At 45.0% G+C, this 16,168-nt stretch overlaps 1 protein-coding gene across 1 annotated transcript in view; it reads left to right on the forward strand.

The window, feature by feature from the left end:
• Positions 1-16,168, forward strand: part of SMC6 (structural maintenance of chromosomes 6) — a 413,908-nt gene that overhangs the window by 377,675 nt on the left and 20,065 nt on the right. Inside the window, 1 exon segment of the mRNA XM_030198844.1 lies at positions 15,583-15,680. Within this exon segment, the coding sequence (XP_030054704.1) occupies positions 15,583-15,680 (98 nt within the window).

Here is a 16,168-nt window from a genome sequence, read left to right on the forward strand (position 1 = left end):
TTAGGAACTGGTTGACGGACAGACGACAGAGGGTGGTGGTAAATGGAGTTCACTCGGAGGAGGGAAAGGTGAGTAGTGGAGTGCCTCAGGGATCTGTGCTGGGGCCGATTATGTTCAATATATTTGTGAGTGACATTGCCGAAGTGTTAGAAGGCAAAGTTTGCCTATTTGCGGATGATACTAAGATTTGCAACAGAGTGGACACCCGGGAGGGAGTGGAAAGCATGAAAAAGGATCTGAGGAAGCTAGAAGAATGGTCTAAGGTTTGGCAATTAAAATTCAATGCGAAGAAATGCAACGAAACAGTGTGACAAGGCGGTGGCCGTAGCGAGAAGGTTGCTAGGCTGTTTAGAGAGAGGTGTGATCAGCAGAAGAAAGGAAGTGTTGATGCCCCTGTACAAGTCGTTGGTGAGGCCCCACCTGGAGTATTGTGTTCAGTTTTGGAGGCCGTACCTTGCGAAGGATGTTAAAAAAAAATGGAAGCAGTGCAAAGAAAAGCTACAAGAATGGTATGGGATTTGCGTTCCAAGACGTATGAGCAGAGACTTGCTGACCTGAGCATGTATACCCTGGAGGAAAGGAGGAACAGGGGCGATATGATACAGACGTTCAAATACTTGAAAGGTATTAATCCGCAAACAAATCTTTTCCGGAGATGGGAAGGCGGTAGAACGAGAGGACATGAAATGAGATTGAAGGGGGGCAGACTCAAAAAAGATGTCAGGAAGTATTTTTTCACGGAAAGGGCGGTGGATGCTTGGAATGCCCTCCCGCGGGAGGTGGTGGAGATGAAAACGGTAACGGAATTCAAACATGCATGGGATATGCATAAAGGAATCCTGTGTAGTAGGAATGGATCCTCAGAAGCTTAGCCAAAATTGGGTGGCGGAGCAGGTGGGGGAAGAGAGGTTGGTGGTTGGGAGGCGAGGATAGTGGAGGGCAGACTTATACGGTCTGTGCCGGAGCCAGTGATGGGAGGCGGGAAATACTGCTGGGCAGACTTGTACGGTCTGTGCCCTGAATAAGGCAGGTACAAATCAAGGTAAGATATACACATATGAGTTTATCTTGTTGGGCAGACTGGATGGACCATGCAGGTCTTTTCCTGCCGTCAGCTACTATGTTACTATGTTACTATGACAGCAGTTTTTCATAGGAAAGTTGTGGCTGTTTGTTGTTTTATCATAATGAACCTTTAGTAAAGTGTGGTAATGTTTTGCAGTTATTGCATGGAAATTGCGTAAATTACCATATGGTAACTGCAAAGCCTCTTTGTTAAATACTGGGGGGGGGGGGGGGGGTTCTAGCATCTTCCCATCAATTACTGCAGAGGAAAAATGTTTGCCACAATTGCATTGGCAGCATAGATGGCGCTTATCACCTCCTTTTGAGATGATGATAAATTATCTGTGCCATCTGCAGTGGTATCAGTTAATGCGTGGTAACTGCATTAGCTGCAAGGTGCAGTCAACACCTCATTTGATGCTGTGTACTTAAGAACATAAAAGTAGCCATACAGAGTCTAGCCCAGTATCTTGTTTTCCAAATAGTGGCCAAGCCAGGTCATAAGTACAAGGCAGAAACCCAAATTGTGGCAACAGTTTGCTGGAGGAATGTTGTTCCGCTGTTTTATGTGCATATTGCATTAGAGAAAATTGCGAAAGCTGGGAGAAAGTAGTAATAACCACTGATGTTTCCCTTTCCAGATGGTGAATTAACATTTGGTAAATGTCAAGCTGCCCATGCTAACCTCACATGTTCAGGTTATTTGGTATATTGCAAAATTTTCAAAAAGAATTCTAAGTGGTTTATAGAGTTAAAAAAATTTCTATTATATAACTTTGTATTTCAAATTACTATGTAAGCCGCATTGAGCCTGCATTGTGTGGGAAGGCGCGGGGTACAAATGTAATAAATAAATTAAATACTGCTTCACTTTAAAGATGTAACAGACTAAAAAAAAAAGTCTGATAAATCCGCATCATGCCATGCCTCAACTATTAGATATTGTCAAAGGCTTGCAAAAACAGATGCATCTTCAATAATTTTTTTAATTGCTGAAAAGTAGTATATAACCAGGCAGTTTAAGCGGACCTGCCACAGGCAGAGGAAATGCTGTTTCTGCATAATGAAACTTGCTCAAGTTTGGAACAGCCAAGTGTTTATCATTATCAGATCTTAAATTCCACAGTGGCCTACACAATTGTATTTGTTTCAAATACCATGAAGCAGCTTCATATGAACTCTGGTAAATCTGATTTGATATGACATAGGTAGCCAATGCAACTTTTAATAAAGGGGTAATACGTTCAAATTTACCACCCCCATAACCATTCTAGCTACTTTATTTTGAATTACTTGAAGTGCTTGATGACATGTCTAGCCATTCCCAAATACAGAACATTACAATAGTCCCATCTTGTCAGTAGCAAACCATTGCACAACTACACGCAAGTCATAAGCACTCTACATAGGTTTCAGTTTCACTAGCATCAGTAAATTTTAAAAACCATGATCTCACAACATGTACTACCTGTGCACGAAAATCCAGGCCAAAGTCTAAATATACTTTTTATTTGCTGCTTCGCAGGCACCTCCACATTATCAAAAGAACATGCAATGTACTTGTTTGATTACCTATCTTAACAATTTCAGTTTTCATCATATTCAATAGCAATTTATTATTTTGCATCCAGCTCACACTGTCCATATAACTTCTCAACCTCGCAGAAACATCATCCCCAAATCTTAAGGGAAGAAGAATTGCACATCATCAGCATACATTCTATAACTCACTTATAATTCATTACACTTCCCCTAATGATGAGATATACACATTAAACAACAAGGTTGACAGTGTCGAGCCTTGTGGCACTTCTGTAGACATTGAATATAGTGAAGAAACAAACTTGCACCTGCATCCGTTCGCACTCAAGTAAGAACGAAACCAGTCATATACAGCCCCCTATATACGCTATCGAAAGAACTTCTACATTCACAGTTGTCGCGTGCTCGAGGACCTTGGCATACTGTCAGGCTTCTTCCCCGGGAGCACTGGGTTCGTGAGCCCATGGGCCACTACCGTGGAGCGGCAGTGGCAGGCAAGATCACCTCCAAGGTAGAGATGAGACAAAACTGGACCGGAACCCCGGACTGGAGTTCTACACCGGAATATATGGAACTGGAATGCACCGGACGGGTGCGCACTGGAGTGGAGCCCGCTGGACTGGAACACACTGGAGGGCCCCACAGGACTGGAACATACAGGAGTGAAACCCGCTGGACTGGAACACACTGGACCTAGGCTTCACCTATGCTTGACCACCTTTCCCCGAGGGTTGAGCCCTCAGGTTCTGGCAGCCGGTAGGACTTACAGGAAAACCCGGAACTGGAACTTGCAAGCAGGAACAGCAGGAATGAAGATCCAGGAGTGCCCCCTGGCACCTAGGCGCAGGCAAGGCCGACAGGCAGGGACTGTCTGGGTTCTGGCAGTCAGCAGGTTTAAACACAATGACTAGTAAACTGTACCTAGGCTAATAGAAACGCTATACCCAGGCAAACCAGTCATACAGAAGAAACATACACAGAGCACACTCAGGAGACTTGAAAGCTATACACCAGCTAACAACTAAGCTGTGCCCAAGCTAACAAGTCATGCACTGGAAACAAACACAGAGCACTAGCAAAGCTATACACAGGCTAACAAGCCACACGGTGCCTAAGCTGGCTAGTCTAAACAAACCCAGAGCACTAGCAAAGCTATACACAGGCTAACAAGCCACACGGTGCCTAAGCTGGCTAGTCTAAACAAAGACACTCACACAGAGCAAACACTGAAACAGTGTACAGAGCACTCTATACACCAGGGCCCTAAATGAAATGCAAAGGCCAGGGCTGTAGTCTCTAAGTGATTAATAAAGCCTTTCCACACCAGAGGCACAGCTGCAGCAATCACCTTGCATCCAAACAGAGGCTTGACACACAGAGAAGTCAGCCCAGTGGGAGCCATCTTGGATACTGGCATAGAGGAGTCGGCGGCAGCCATCTTGGAAAAGGCATAGCCCACACAGGTGAGGTTCAGTAGGGCAATCAGCACACAGAGCCAGAGAGAAACTAAGACAGAGACAGACACAGAGACAAGCAGAAGCCAGCACAGCCACTGACTCCCAGAAACAGGGTAAGTCTGAGGGTGGTCACAGCCACAGATGTAACAGTACCCCCTCCTCAAGACCCCCCTCTCGGTCTCCCTGAGGAGTTCAGGTGTCCAGGGGTAACTATGGTGAAACCTCCTGATGGGTCTCAAAAGCCAGACATAGATCACTGGACTGGAAGTCACAAGGAAGTTCAAAACTGGCAGACAAAAGTAGAACCTGTGACCAGGAGGCTCCTTCGAATCACCACGGGGCAACCTCAGGAACATGGATGCATCAAGAGGAACAAAATTCAAAAGTAACCCTTCCCAGAGGGAACCCACAATGTCCTGGACCTCTTGGCAATTCCGTGTAATGGCAAGAGCAAGGCTGAAGCCACTACCCCAGCTGACATCAGAAGCCGGGCTGGTGCCCGAAGTGGCATCCCAGTCTTGACAGGAACTAGAAGTCTGAACAGAAGCAGATCTGGAACTGGAACCTGGGTTGGCATCCAAAACTGAGCTGGGATTTGGACCCGGACTGGAATCAACCCCTTGATTGTAACTGGAACTGCAACTCGATCCAGACTCAGCATCTTGACTGGAACTCCAACTCGATCCAGACTCAGCATCTTGCCTGGAACTGCAACCCGATCCAGACTCAGCATCTTGACTGGAACTCCAACTCGATCCAGACTCAGCATCTTGACTGGAACTGCAACTCGATCCAGACTCAGCATCTTGACTGGAACTGCAACCCGATCCAGACTCAGCATCTTGACTGGAACTGCAACCCGATCCAGACTCAGCATCTTGACTGGAGCTGCAACTCGATCCAGACTCAGCATCTTGACTGGAGCTGCAACTCGATCCAGACTCAGCATCTTGCCTGGAACTCCAACTCGATCCAGACTCAGCATCTTGACTGGAACTCCAACTCGATCCAGACTCAGCATCTTGACTGGAGCTGCAACTCGATCCAGACTCAGCATCTTGACTGGAGCTGCAACTCGATCCAGACTCAGCATCTTGCCTGGAACTCCAACTCGATCCAGACTCAGCATCTTGACTGGAACTCCAACTCGATCCAGACTCAGCATCTTGACTGGAACTGCAACCCGATCCAGACTCAGCATCTTGACTGGAGCTGCAACTCGATCCAGACTCAGCATCTTGCCTGGAACTCCAACTCGATCCAGACTCAGCATCTTGCCTGGAACTCCAACTCGATCCAGACTCAGCATCTTGCCTGGAACTGCAACTCGGTCCAGACTCAGCATCTTGACTGGAACCGCAACTCGATCCAGACTCAGCCTCTTGACTGGAACTCCAACTCGATCCAGACTCAGCATCTTGCCTGGAACTCCAACTCGATCCAGACTCAGCATCTTGACTGGAACTGCAACTCGATCCAGACTCAGCATCTTGACTGGAACTCCAACTCGATCCAGACTCAGCATCTTGACTGGAACTGCAACTCGATCCAGACTCAGCATCTTGACTGGAACACCAACTCGATCCAGACTCAGCATCTTGCCTGGAACTGCAACTCGGTCCAGACTCAGCATCTTGACTGGAACACCAACTCGATCCAGACTCAGCATCTTGCTTGGAACACCAACTCGATCCAGACTCAGCATCTTGACTGGAACCGCAACTCGATCCAGACTCAGCATCTTGACTGGAACCGCAACTCGATCCAGACTCAGCATCTTGACTGGAACTGCAACTCGATCCAGACTCAGCATCTTGACTGGAACTACAACTCGATCCAGACTCAGCATCTTGACTGGAACTGCAACTCGATTCTGATTCGGCATCTCGGCTGAACTCTGCACTCGGTGCAGACTCAGCACTCATCGTGAACTCATCATTCGGTGTAGACTCGGTCGAAAGCTTCCCTCGGACTGGCCTCAGAGACTCGAATGGAAGCGCCACCTGAACTGGGATAGGAGGCTCGGTTCGAAGAGCCCTCTGGACTGGACTCGGAGGCTCGGTCAGGAGCATCCCTCGGACTGGACTCAGAGGCTTGAGTGGAAGCGCCACTTGAACTGGAGTCGGCGACTCGGTTAGGAGCTTCCCTTGGACTAGGCTCCGAGGCTTCAGTGGAAGCGCCCCTTGAACTGGCATCGGAGGCTCGGTCAGCAGCGTCCCTCGGACTGGACTCTGAAGCTTGGCTGAACGCGCTGCTCGGACTGGATTCAGAGGCTTGTCTGGACGCTCTGCTTGAATGGGACTGGACCCCTGCTGGGCCCAGAGCGTGGAATTCCCAAGACGTCTTCTCTCAGCGACAGCTTCCGGAGTATCCCACAAAGCTGGATTCAGGACAAGGCTGCGGCGATACTCTGAGAGCGTGATGAAAGGGTCCATATCTGAAACTGGGCTTTCAGTGATTCCAAGCCACCGGACACGTTTTCTCTCAGCTGCCGCTTCAGGGGTCTTCTTCAAAACAGGATGAGACAACAGTTTCCCATGATACTGACGAAGAGTCATAGAAGGATCAAGAACAATGATGGAGCTGGACCCCAGATGGGTCAGCTGGGTGGGGGTTCTTGCCGGGCTCATGGCCTTTGCATTCTGTCGCGTGCTCGAGGACCTTGGCATACTGTCAGGCTTCTTCCCCGGGAGCACTGGGTTCGTGAGCCCATGGGCCACTACCGTGGAGCGGCAGTGGCAGGCAAGATCACCTCCAAGGTAGAGATGAGACAAAACTGGACCGGAACCCCGGACTGGAGTTCTACACCGGAATATACGGAACTGGAATGCACCGGACGGGTACGCACTGGAGTGGAGCCCGCTGGACTGGAACACACTGGAGGGCCCCACAGGACTGGAACATACAGGAGTGAAACCCGCTGGACTGGAACACACTGAACCTAGGCTTCACCTACGCTTGACCACCTTTCCCCCGAGGGTTGAGCCCTCAGGTTCTGGCAGCCAGTAGGACTTACAGGAAAACCCGGAACTGGAACTTGCAAGCAGGAACAGCAGGAATGAAGATCCAGGAGTGCCCCCTGGCACCTAGGCGCAGGCAAGGCCGACAGGCAGGGACTGTCCGGGTTCTGGCAGTCAGCAGGTTTAAACACAATGACTAGTAAACTGTACCTAGGCTAATAGAAACGCTATACCCAGGCAAACCAGTCATACACAAGAAACATACACAGAGCACACTCAGGAGACTTGAAAGCTATACACCAGCTAACAACAAAGCTGTGCCCAAGCTAACAAGTCATGCACTGGAAACAAACACAGAGCACTAGCAAAGCTATACACAGGCTAACAAGCCACACGGTGCCTAAGCTGGCTAGTCTAAACAAACCCAGAGCACTAGCAAAGCTATACACAGGCTAACAAGCCACACGGTGCCTAAGCTGGCTAGTCTAAACAAAGACACTCACACAGAGCAAACACTGAAACAGTGTACAGAGCACTCTATACACCAGGGCCCTAAATGAAATGCAAAGGCCAGGGCTGTAGTCTCTAAGTGATTAATAAAGCCTTTCCACACCAGAGGCACAGCTGCAGCAATCACCTTGCATCCAAACAGAGGCTTGACACACAGAGAAGTCAGCCCATTGGGAGCCATCTTGGATACTGGCATAGAGGAGTCGGCGGCAGCCATCTTGGAAAAGGTATAGCCCACACAGGTGAGGTTCAGTAGGGCAATCAGCACACAGAGCCAGAGAGAAACTAAGACAGACACAGAGACAAGCAGAAGCCAGCACAGCCACTGACTCCCAGAAACAGGGTAAGTCTGAGGGTGGTCACAGCCACAGACGTAACAACAGTGTTAAACGCAGAAGAAACATCAAGTGAAACAAAGACAATAAATTCTCTTATCTTGTCCCCTCCATAATTCATCTGCAGTTGAAATCAACAAAGTTTCCACACTGTGAGCTTTTCTAAATCCATATTGAAGTGGGGTTAATTCTTGTACATTATCGATAAATTCTTAGCTGCTGTAAAACTACCTTTTCTTACCATTGGCAATATTGGAATTGGTCTGTAATTACAAGAGCTTCACAGTTGCTACTTTTAAAGCAGCAGGGAAGACTCCAGAATCCAAAGATGTATTAACAATGAAGGTCAAGGATGAAGCTATCAGTTCTGCTATGGTCTAATATCTGCGGATGAACACAGGATCAATCACTGACTTTGTAGGTCTGAAATTTTGAATAATATAAGCAATTATGACATATCAGATGAAATTGATTCCAATAATTACTAACAGTCAATATTTGGCTCAAGTCCTCCCCATAATGTTTGCTTTAACATTTCAAATTTATTAATCATAAACTGCACAAACTCTTCCGCTTCTGGACCGTCATACTTTTCATTTCTACCATTCCCTTTACACAAGTGTTTCTAAGGGAAAACAACTCCTTTGTTCTGTTAATTGCAGTTCTGGTTTTTGTGCAATAATACCTATTATGCTCTTCATTACATACAGGTATGTATTCCACCAATCATATACAATCATCAATATCTCTCATATGTCGCCATACATGTTTAGCCTTATGTAACTCTTCTCAAGGTCTTCAATGCTTTAGTATACCATGGACAAAAATCTAAACTTCGATTTACAGTCGCTGTGTGTACTGGTGCCTCTATATTTATCTAATGCACTTTTTTCAGGGTATCATACACTGACATCATCATCAAATCTTACTCAGATCCAGTTATCATTCAAATTGCAAATATCAGAGGCTGATCAAATTTGTCTGCATCCCTACTTTCAAACTATTCTTTGGTGAATCTCTTATCAAAATTTTTTGTAAGAACTGGGCTCCGTAGCACCCTAAAGTACCTCATGGAAGACTCTAGAAGAAATTGGAGAGTCATGGGATAGGAGGTAGTGTACTATTGTGGATTAAAACCTGATTAAAAAATAGAAAACGGAGAGTAGGGTTACATGATCAGTATTCTCAATGGAAAAGGGTAGATAGCAGGGTTCTCCAAGGGTCTGTGCTGGGACTGTTGCTTTTTAACATATTTATAATAGTCTAGAGGTGGAAGTAACTAGTGAGGTAATTAAATTTGCTGCCACCACAAAGTTATTCAGAGTTGTTAAATCACAAAAGGATTGTGAAAAATTACAAGAGGACCTTGGGAGACTGGGCATCCAAATGGCAGATGACATTTAATGTGAGCAAGTGCAAAGTGATGCATGTCAGAAAGAGGAACCCAAGCTGTAGCTACGTAATGCAAGGTTCCACATTAGGAGTCACTGACCAGGAAAGGGATCCGGGTGTCATCATTGAAGATACGTTGAAACCCTCTGCTCAGTGTGCGGCGGCGGCTGAGAAATCAAATAGAATGTTAGGTATTATTAGGAAAGGAATGGAAAACAAAAATGAGGATATTATAATGCCTTTGTTATCACTCCATGGTGCGACCGCACCTCAAATATTGTGTGTAATTCTGGTCACCGCATCTCAAAAAAGTTATAGTGGAATTAGAAAAGGTACAGAGAAGGGTGACGACAGTGATAAAGGGGATGGGATGACTTCCCTATGAGGAGAGGCTAAAGCGGCTAGGGCTTTTCAGCTTGGAGAAGAGGCAGCTCAGGAGAGATATGATAGAGATCTATAAAATAATGAGTGGAATGGAACGAGTAGACGTGAATCGCTTGTTTACTCTTTCCAAAAATACTAGGACTAGGGGGCACGCAATGAAATACAAAGTATTAAATTTAAAATGAATCGGAGAAACTTTTTCTTCACTCAACATGTAATTAAACTGTGGAATTTGTTGCCAGAGAATGTAGTAAAAGCATTTAGCTTATTGGGTTTTAAAAAAGGTTTTAAAAAAGGTTTGGCTAGCTTCCTAAAAGAAAAGTACATATGCCATTATTAAGATGGACTTGGGGAAATCCACTGCTTGTGACCTGGATTCACCGTTGTTGAAAAGAGGATGCTAGGCTTGATGGACCTTTGGTCTGTCCCAGTATGGCAATACTTATGTAAGAGCCAGGCTTTCACCTGCTTCCTGAAGGTAGAGGTAGTCTGGGCAAGTCACTTAACCCTCCATTGCCTGCCGCATTGAGCCTCCCATGAGTGGGAAAGCGCAGGGTACAAATGTAACTAAAATAAAATAAAAATTGTACAATTTCTTATAATGAGGGGACAAATAGTGATGATCCTTAAGAGGACCTTAGAGTTCTCAAAGGTGTGTAAAAGGCTAACTTATTTTTAAGTACTCAGTTCCATTTTTTCTGAGGGCCTTGAAAATCAAACTCTCTAACTTTTGGTCCACATAAATATTAAAATCATTCAGTACTATAATAAACTCTCAAACCAGTGCCACTGATTCAGCAACTTCCAAAAGAGCTAAAATAGACTCGGGGAAATTCACTGGAGCACAAAAAAACTATTAAGACCTAACAGCCATTAAGCATTCACATGCTGAGAACTCTACAGTGTTCTCAAAGGCCAGTCACTAATATAAACAGCCTTCCCCCTCTGCTTTCTTCCTTTCTGCTCCTGAACTAAAAAAAGAAAACCAGGGTAAGCAAAGTTGAGTAGTAGTAAAACTATGCTTTTTCTCTCACCAGGATTCAGTAATGAATGTAAACATACACTGTTCTTCAGAGATAAAATAAGCTATAACCTGGGTTTTGTTACCTACTGTCTTGAGCATTAAATAACATCTTCGCATCCATTCCTAACAAGCACATCCTTGTATATACTTGGCTGATAAACAAACTGTAAAGGCTGGGAGTGATCCTACAATTGAGAAACTTCTGCCTAAAACAAGAATCCCCCCATCTCCCCTGTCCTAAAACAAATTCCACATGTTCCTCCCCTGTCCTAAAACAACCTTCCTTAACCCTACCAAGCATTCCCCTAGGAGCAATAGCCATTAAAAAAAAAAAAAAACGAATTACTAACCCAGAATATCCTCCTCACAACCCTCTGCCTGCTATTATAAAACATCACAGTTTCATAAACTACCAGAATACATGGGTTTAAATCTATACCACACAAAACAAAGAAGCAAAGGGAGCAAGATGGCGGCACCCTGAATTCCTCATGAATGACCTTTCTGAGCTTGTTACGTTTCGAATGCATATTTTGCTTTTTTTTTCTTCAAAAAATAATGAGAAAAGGTTCCGTGAAGGTCGGGACCCCGTCGACCAGAACTTTATCGCCCACGCAACAAAGCATAGAAAGATTCACCACGAGGCGATCCACCATACCTGAAGTCAGCGAGATTCCTGCTGTGTCTTTGGCTCAAGGAGAAGCCGAGACCCTAGGACTGGACATAATTGCCCCCCCCCCCCCCCCCGACTCTTTTCCCACTGCCACAGCCAGCCGAACTTGACCATCGGGGCAGAACTTCCGGCCATGCAGAGGAAGGAGGTACACCGCGTCGGGGACCCGAGGTCGAGGTAGCGGCTGAGCTCCAAAGAACTTCGGTTCTTTCGACAGGACTTCTAACAGTCCAGAACTACGGCGGTTACTCTGGAATCCATCTGGGATAAACTCCAGCACTTGGATCAGACCCTGATGAATACTGCGGGTCGAATAGAAACAGTGAGTACTGTTCAAAATTTGTCTACAACGTTTGTAACGATGAAAACTGAAGTAAATGAAAAAATAGGCTTCATGAACTTAGAAGTGAGTAAAATTAAAGAAACCTCTGTACAGCTGATAAAGGATAATACTCTATTACATCGTAAAATTCAACAATTTGAGAACTATAACCGAAGGTTAAATCTCCGTTTACTTAACTTTCCTCGAGTGCCTGTATCTACTCCTCTTGAAATATTTAAACGGTACCTGTGATCAAGGCAACCTCCTGGGAGTTGGCACACACCTGCATTCTATCTGTTATAAGGCTTCTAGAACTCATCGAGTTTGTGATCAGGTACCCCAAATCACATCTTCAGCCGGTTCAGACCTTAGAGTTCATAGGGGCTCTCCTTGACACTACTCAGTGCTGAGCCTTCCTTCCTCAACTGAAAGCAAACAGCATACTGCATCTCATCACTCAGGTATTCAAGTCCACCCAAGTATCTGCTCATCAGGTGCTCCGCCTACTCAATCACATGGCTTCAACAGTCCATGTAACACCATTGGCTCGACTCCACTTCTGAATTCCTCAGTGGACACACTCCTCTCAATGGCACCAAGCCATAGGATTGCTGTCGGTCTGTATTTGAGTCAGTCCACAGCTATTGTGTGGTGGATGGTGTCCCAGAATTTCACCCGGGGTCTTCTGTTTCAGTCCAGTCTGCCTCCATGGTAGGTTTAGGTGCTCACACAGGGTTCTTGGTCCCCATGGAAGAAACTACATCATATCAATTTCCTGGAATTACTAGCAGTCTGAAACACCCTCAAAATTTTCCAGCCCACATTCACAATCAGATAATACTTGTTAGCACAGACAGCCAGGTTGCAATGTATTACCTAATCAAACAAGGAGGAATAGTTTCTTACGACCTCTGTTGGCAGGCAATCCAGATATTGTCTTGAGCAGCTTCTCGAAACAACTGTATAAGAGCTGTTCACATAGCCAGCAAACAGAATGTTGTGGCAGACAAATTGAGCAGTCCTTTAGCCTCACGAATGGTCCCTCAGCATCTCTGTAGTTTGTTGAATCTTCCAGCAGTGGGGGACCCCAGTGATAGACCGATTTGCTTCTCCTCAGAACAGGAGCCTCCCCATTTTTGTTCCAGGAAATATGTTCCCAACTGTACAGCCCCAGATGCCTTCTTGCTCCACTGGGGAACGGACCTTTACACTTTTTCCCCAGTACCTCTCAGAGGCCTCTTCTCAAACTGTGTTGAGACCAAGGGACCATGATTCCAATTGCTTCCTACTGGCCATGTCAAATCTGGTTCTCTCTTCTAGAGTTATCATCCAGAGAACTATTGATGTTTGATACTTTTCCAATCCTAATAACACAGAACAAGGGTCCTTCCTCCCCCTCCTTCCAGACCCTTGCTCTCTAGCCCTGACAGCTTGGTTCATGATGACATAGATTTAGGTTCCTTAAACCTTCCTGTCAGAGTATCTAGGATACTCTTAGCCTCTAGGAAACCTTCTACACAGAAATATTACTGTTTCAAGTTGAAAAGATTTTCCCTTTGTTGTGCTTCCAGAGCACTTGACCCTGCTAGGAGCTCTCTGAGTACCCTTATGGGCATACCTCCTCCATCTCTATGATTCTGGCCAGTATCTAGCCCAGTATCCTGTTTTCCAAACAGTGGCCAAGCCAGGTCACATGTACCTGGCAGAAACTCAAATTGCAGCAACGCTCAATATTACAAATCCCGGGGCAAGCAGTTGCTTCAATAGCAGACTATGGACGTTTCCTCCAGGAATTTGTCCAAACCTTTTTTTAAACCCAGATACGCTAACTGCTGTTACCACATCCTCCTGCAAAGTGTTCCAGAGCGTAACTATATGTTGAGTGAAAAAAATATTTCCTCCTGTTTGTTTTAAAAGTATTTCCATGTAACTTCCTCGAGTGTCCCCTAGTCTTTGTATTTTTGGAACGATTAAAAAATCAATTTATTTCTACTCGTTCTACACCACTCAGGATTTTTTAGCCCTCGGTCATATCTCCCCTCATCTGTCTCTTTTCCAAGCAGAACAGCCCTAACCTCTTTAAGCTTTCCTCATACAAGAGGAGAATCCATCCCCTTTATCATTTATCTTATTTCTTAGTCTTCTGGCATTTGCATATAGACATTTCAAACTGTTTGTTGTTCCTATTTACATCTTGCTCAGCAGTTGACGGTGTTAATTTGCAATCTTTTGTCTGCTTTTTATTTAAGTACACCTGGTCTACTATGGGTCTCTATTGCAACCTCGCTATCAGGATACCATATCTTCCCTGTTTTGGTGATATCTTTGAAAGATACCCTGTTCCTAACCATGTGCTTTTGAACGACCGTTGGCCTTCCCCCAGGTTCTAGTTTAAAAGCTGCTGTATCTCCTTTTTAAATGCCGATGCCAGCAGCCTTGTCCCACTCGAGATAAGTTGAAGCCCATCATTCGGGAATAATCTTCCCCTTCCCCAGAATTTTGCCCAGTTACTTATAAATCTAGAACCCTGTTCCCTGCACCATCGCCTCATCCACGCATTGAGACTGCGGAGCTCTGCCTGTCTCTTGGGCCCTGCGAGTGGAACGGGTAGCACTTCTGAAAATGCTATCCTAGTGGTTCTGGATTTGAGCTTTCTACCAAAGAGCCTAAATTTGGCTTCCAGAATCATTCTCCCACATTTTCCTATGTCACTGGTACCCACATGTACCAAGTCAGCCAACTCCTCCCCAACACTAATTAAAATCCTATCTAGGTTACGCGTGATGTCCGCCACCTTCGCACCTGGCAGTCAATTGACCAGGAGATCCTCATGTCCACCAGCCACCCAGCTATCTACATGCCTAGTAATCGAATCACCAACTCCTAACCCTTCCCTCCTGGCCAAAAGCTCCTGGAGACACATCCTCAGTGCAAGAGGATATTGTATCCCTCGGTGTGCTCTCCTGGCTACAGGGTTACTTCCAGCTGCACCAGGTTGATACTGTCCTTTTAGAAGACCTCCCTCCTCCAAGGCAGCACAGGAGCTGCCAGATTGGAGGTGGGACATCCCTACAACATCCCTGTAGGCCTCCTCTCTGTCTCCCTCAGCTCCACCAAGTCTGCTGCTCTAGCCTCGAGAACAGACTCGTTCTTTGCATCAAGCACACACACATAACCTCTCACCAACTGTGAGATAATCATATATGTGGCAATCAATGCAAAAGACTGGATAACACCCCTCTCACTGCTGGACTTCTGTCTACATCTTAGTATTATAGAGTTGTTTAATTAAAACTTCTTAAGGTACTAGGGATATCAGGTGAATATAAAGACACTTAGGATTATATGGTGTAATATGTAATTTATTTAGTGTTTGCTCTCAAAAACTAATTAAATGTAATTAAAACTCTAATGAAAACTCTCTTCTTGTTCTAAATAGAATAATTGACTATAAATGAAGAGTTGAGCTATGGGTGGGTGGGAGATGGGTGGGTTGGTGGGAATAAGGACTAAACTAGGCCCTGCTGTTCCTTCTAGAGTCTATCTGTTAATGCTGTGGCATAAATTTCAAGATTTTAGAACTGCAGGAAAGGGTATGGAGACTAGCTAATAAAGTTTTCTGCCTTTTAAAAAAATGTCCTCTTTTATACCCAATCTTTAAGTTACCAAGCATAGAGCAAAGTAATGTCACTTATTAGAGAAATGGCCTCTTCTCTGGAAGAGTAAAATAGTAAACATTGTGACGTGTGTGGCTTCATAGCACAGAAAGCCCTATACTACAAAGTGTAGTGACTCATAGTTTAAATTGGGCATCCTTTGAATATATACATCCATTTCTCTTACAGAGTTACACATCAGGTTTTGTGAAATCTGTTAAATTAATTATGTGTTTACCATGTTGTATTCTTTACCCTTTAGGATATGGTTAATAGAAGAATTTCAATGGATATGATGCTTAAGATGGCCGACTCTCAGAGATTCAGACAATTTATTTTGCTTACTCCACAAAACATGAGGTAAGTTTCGTGCATGTTTTTTGTTGCTAAAGTTTATGAAGCTTCAAACTTTAAACTGGGCCTTTAGCTAAAATAGTTTTTGATTCTGAAGCAGTATCTCTTCATTGTAAGTACACACACACAAAAAAAAACAATGGTAGACTATTATTTGTGTAAAGGAAGGGAGAGACAAACTCTTGAAGTATATACAGATGAAAGCCTTTAGAGCGTTCCAGATTGCTTGTAGCCCTAGGAGGTTGATCTTATTCCTGAGCCGATCAAGCACCTTGGTTGTGAAGCCCATCCATATGAACTCCCCACACCAGGCAGGATGCATCCGTCATCAGCACCTTCTGGGGCTGAGCAATTTGGAATGGAAATCCCATGGTCAAATTGGATTGAATTGACCACCAGAGGGAGGGACTGATCCAACTCCAGTGTTACTCAGATGACATCCACTAGATTCATGGAAATCTGATACCACTGGGCAATTCTCATGTAAAGACATG

This window comes from Microcaecilia unicolor, chromosome 3, assembly GCF_901765095.1.
Source record: "Microcaecilia unicolor chromosome 3, aMicUni1.1, whole genome shotgun sequence".
Classification (NCBI taxonomy): domain Eukaryota; kingdom Metazoa; phylum Chordata; class Amphibia; order Gymnophiona; family Siphonopidae; genus Microcaecilia; species Microcaecilia unicolor.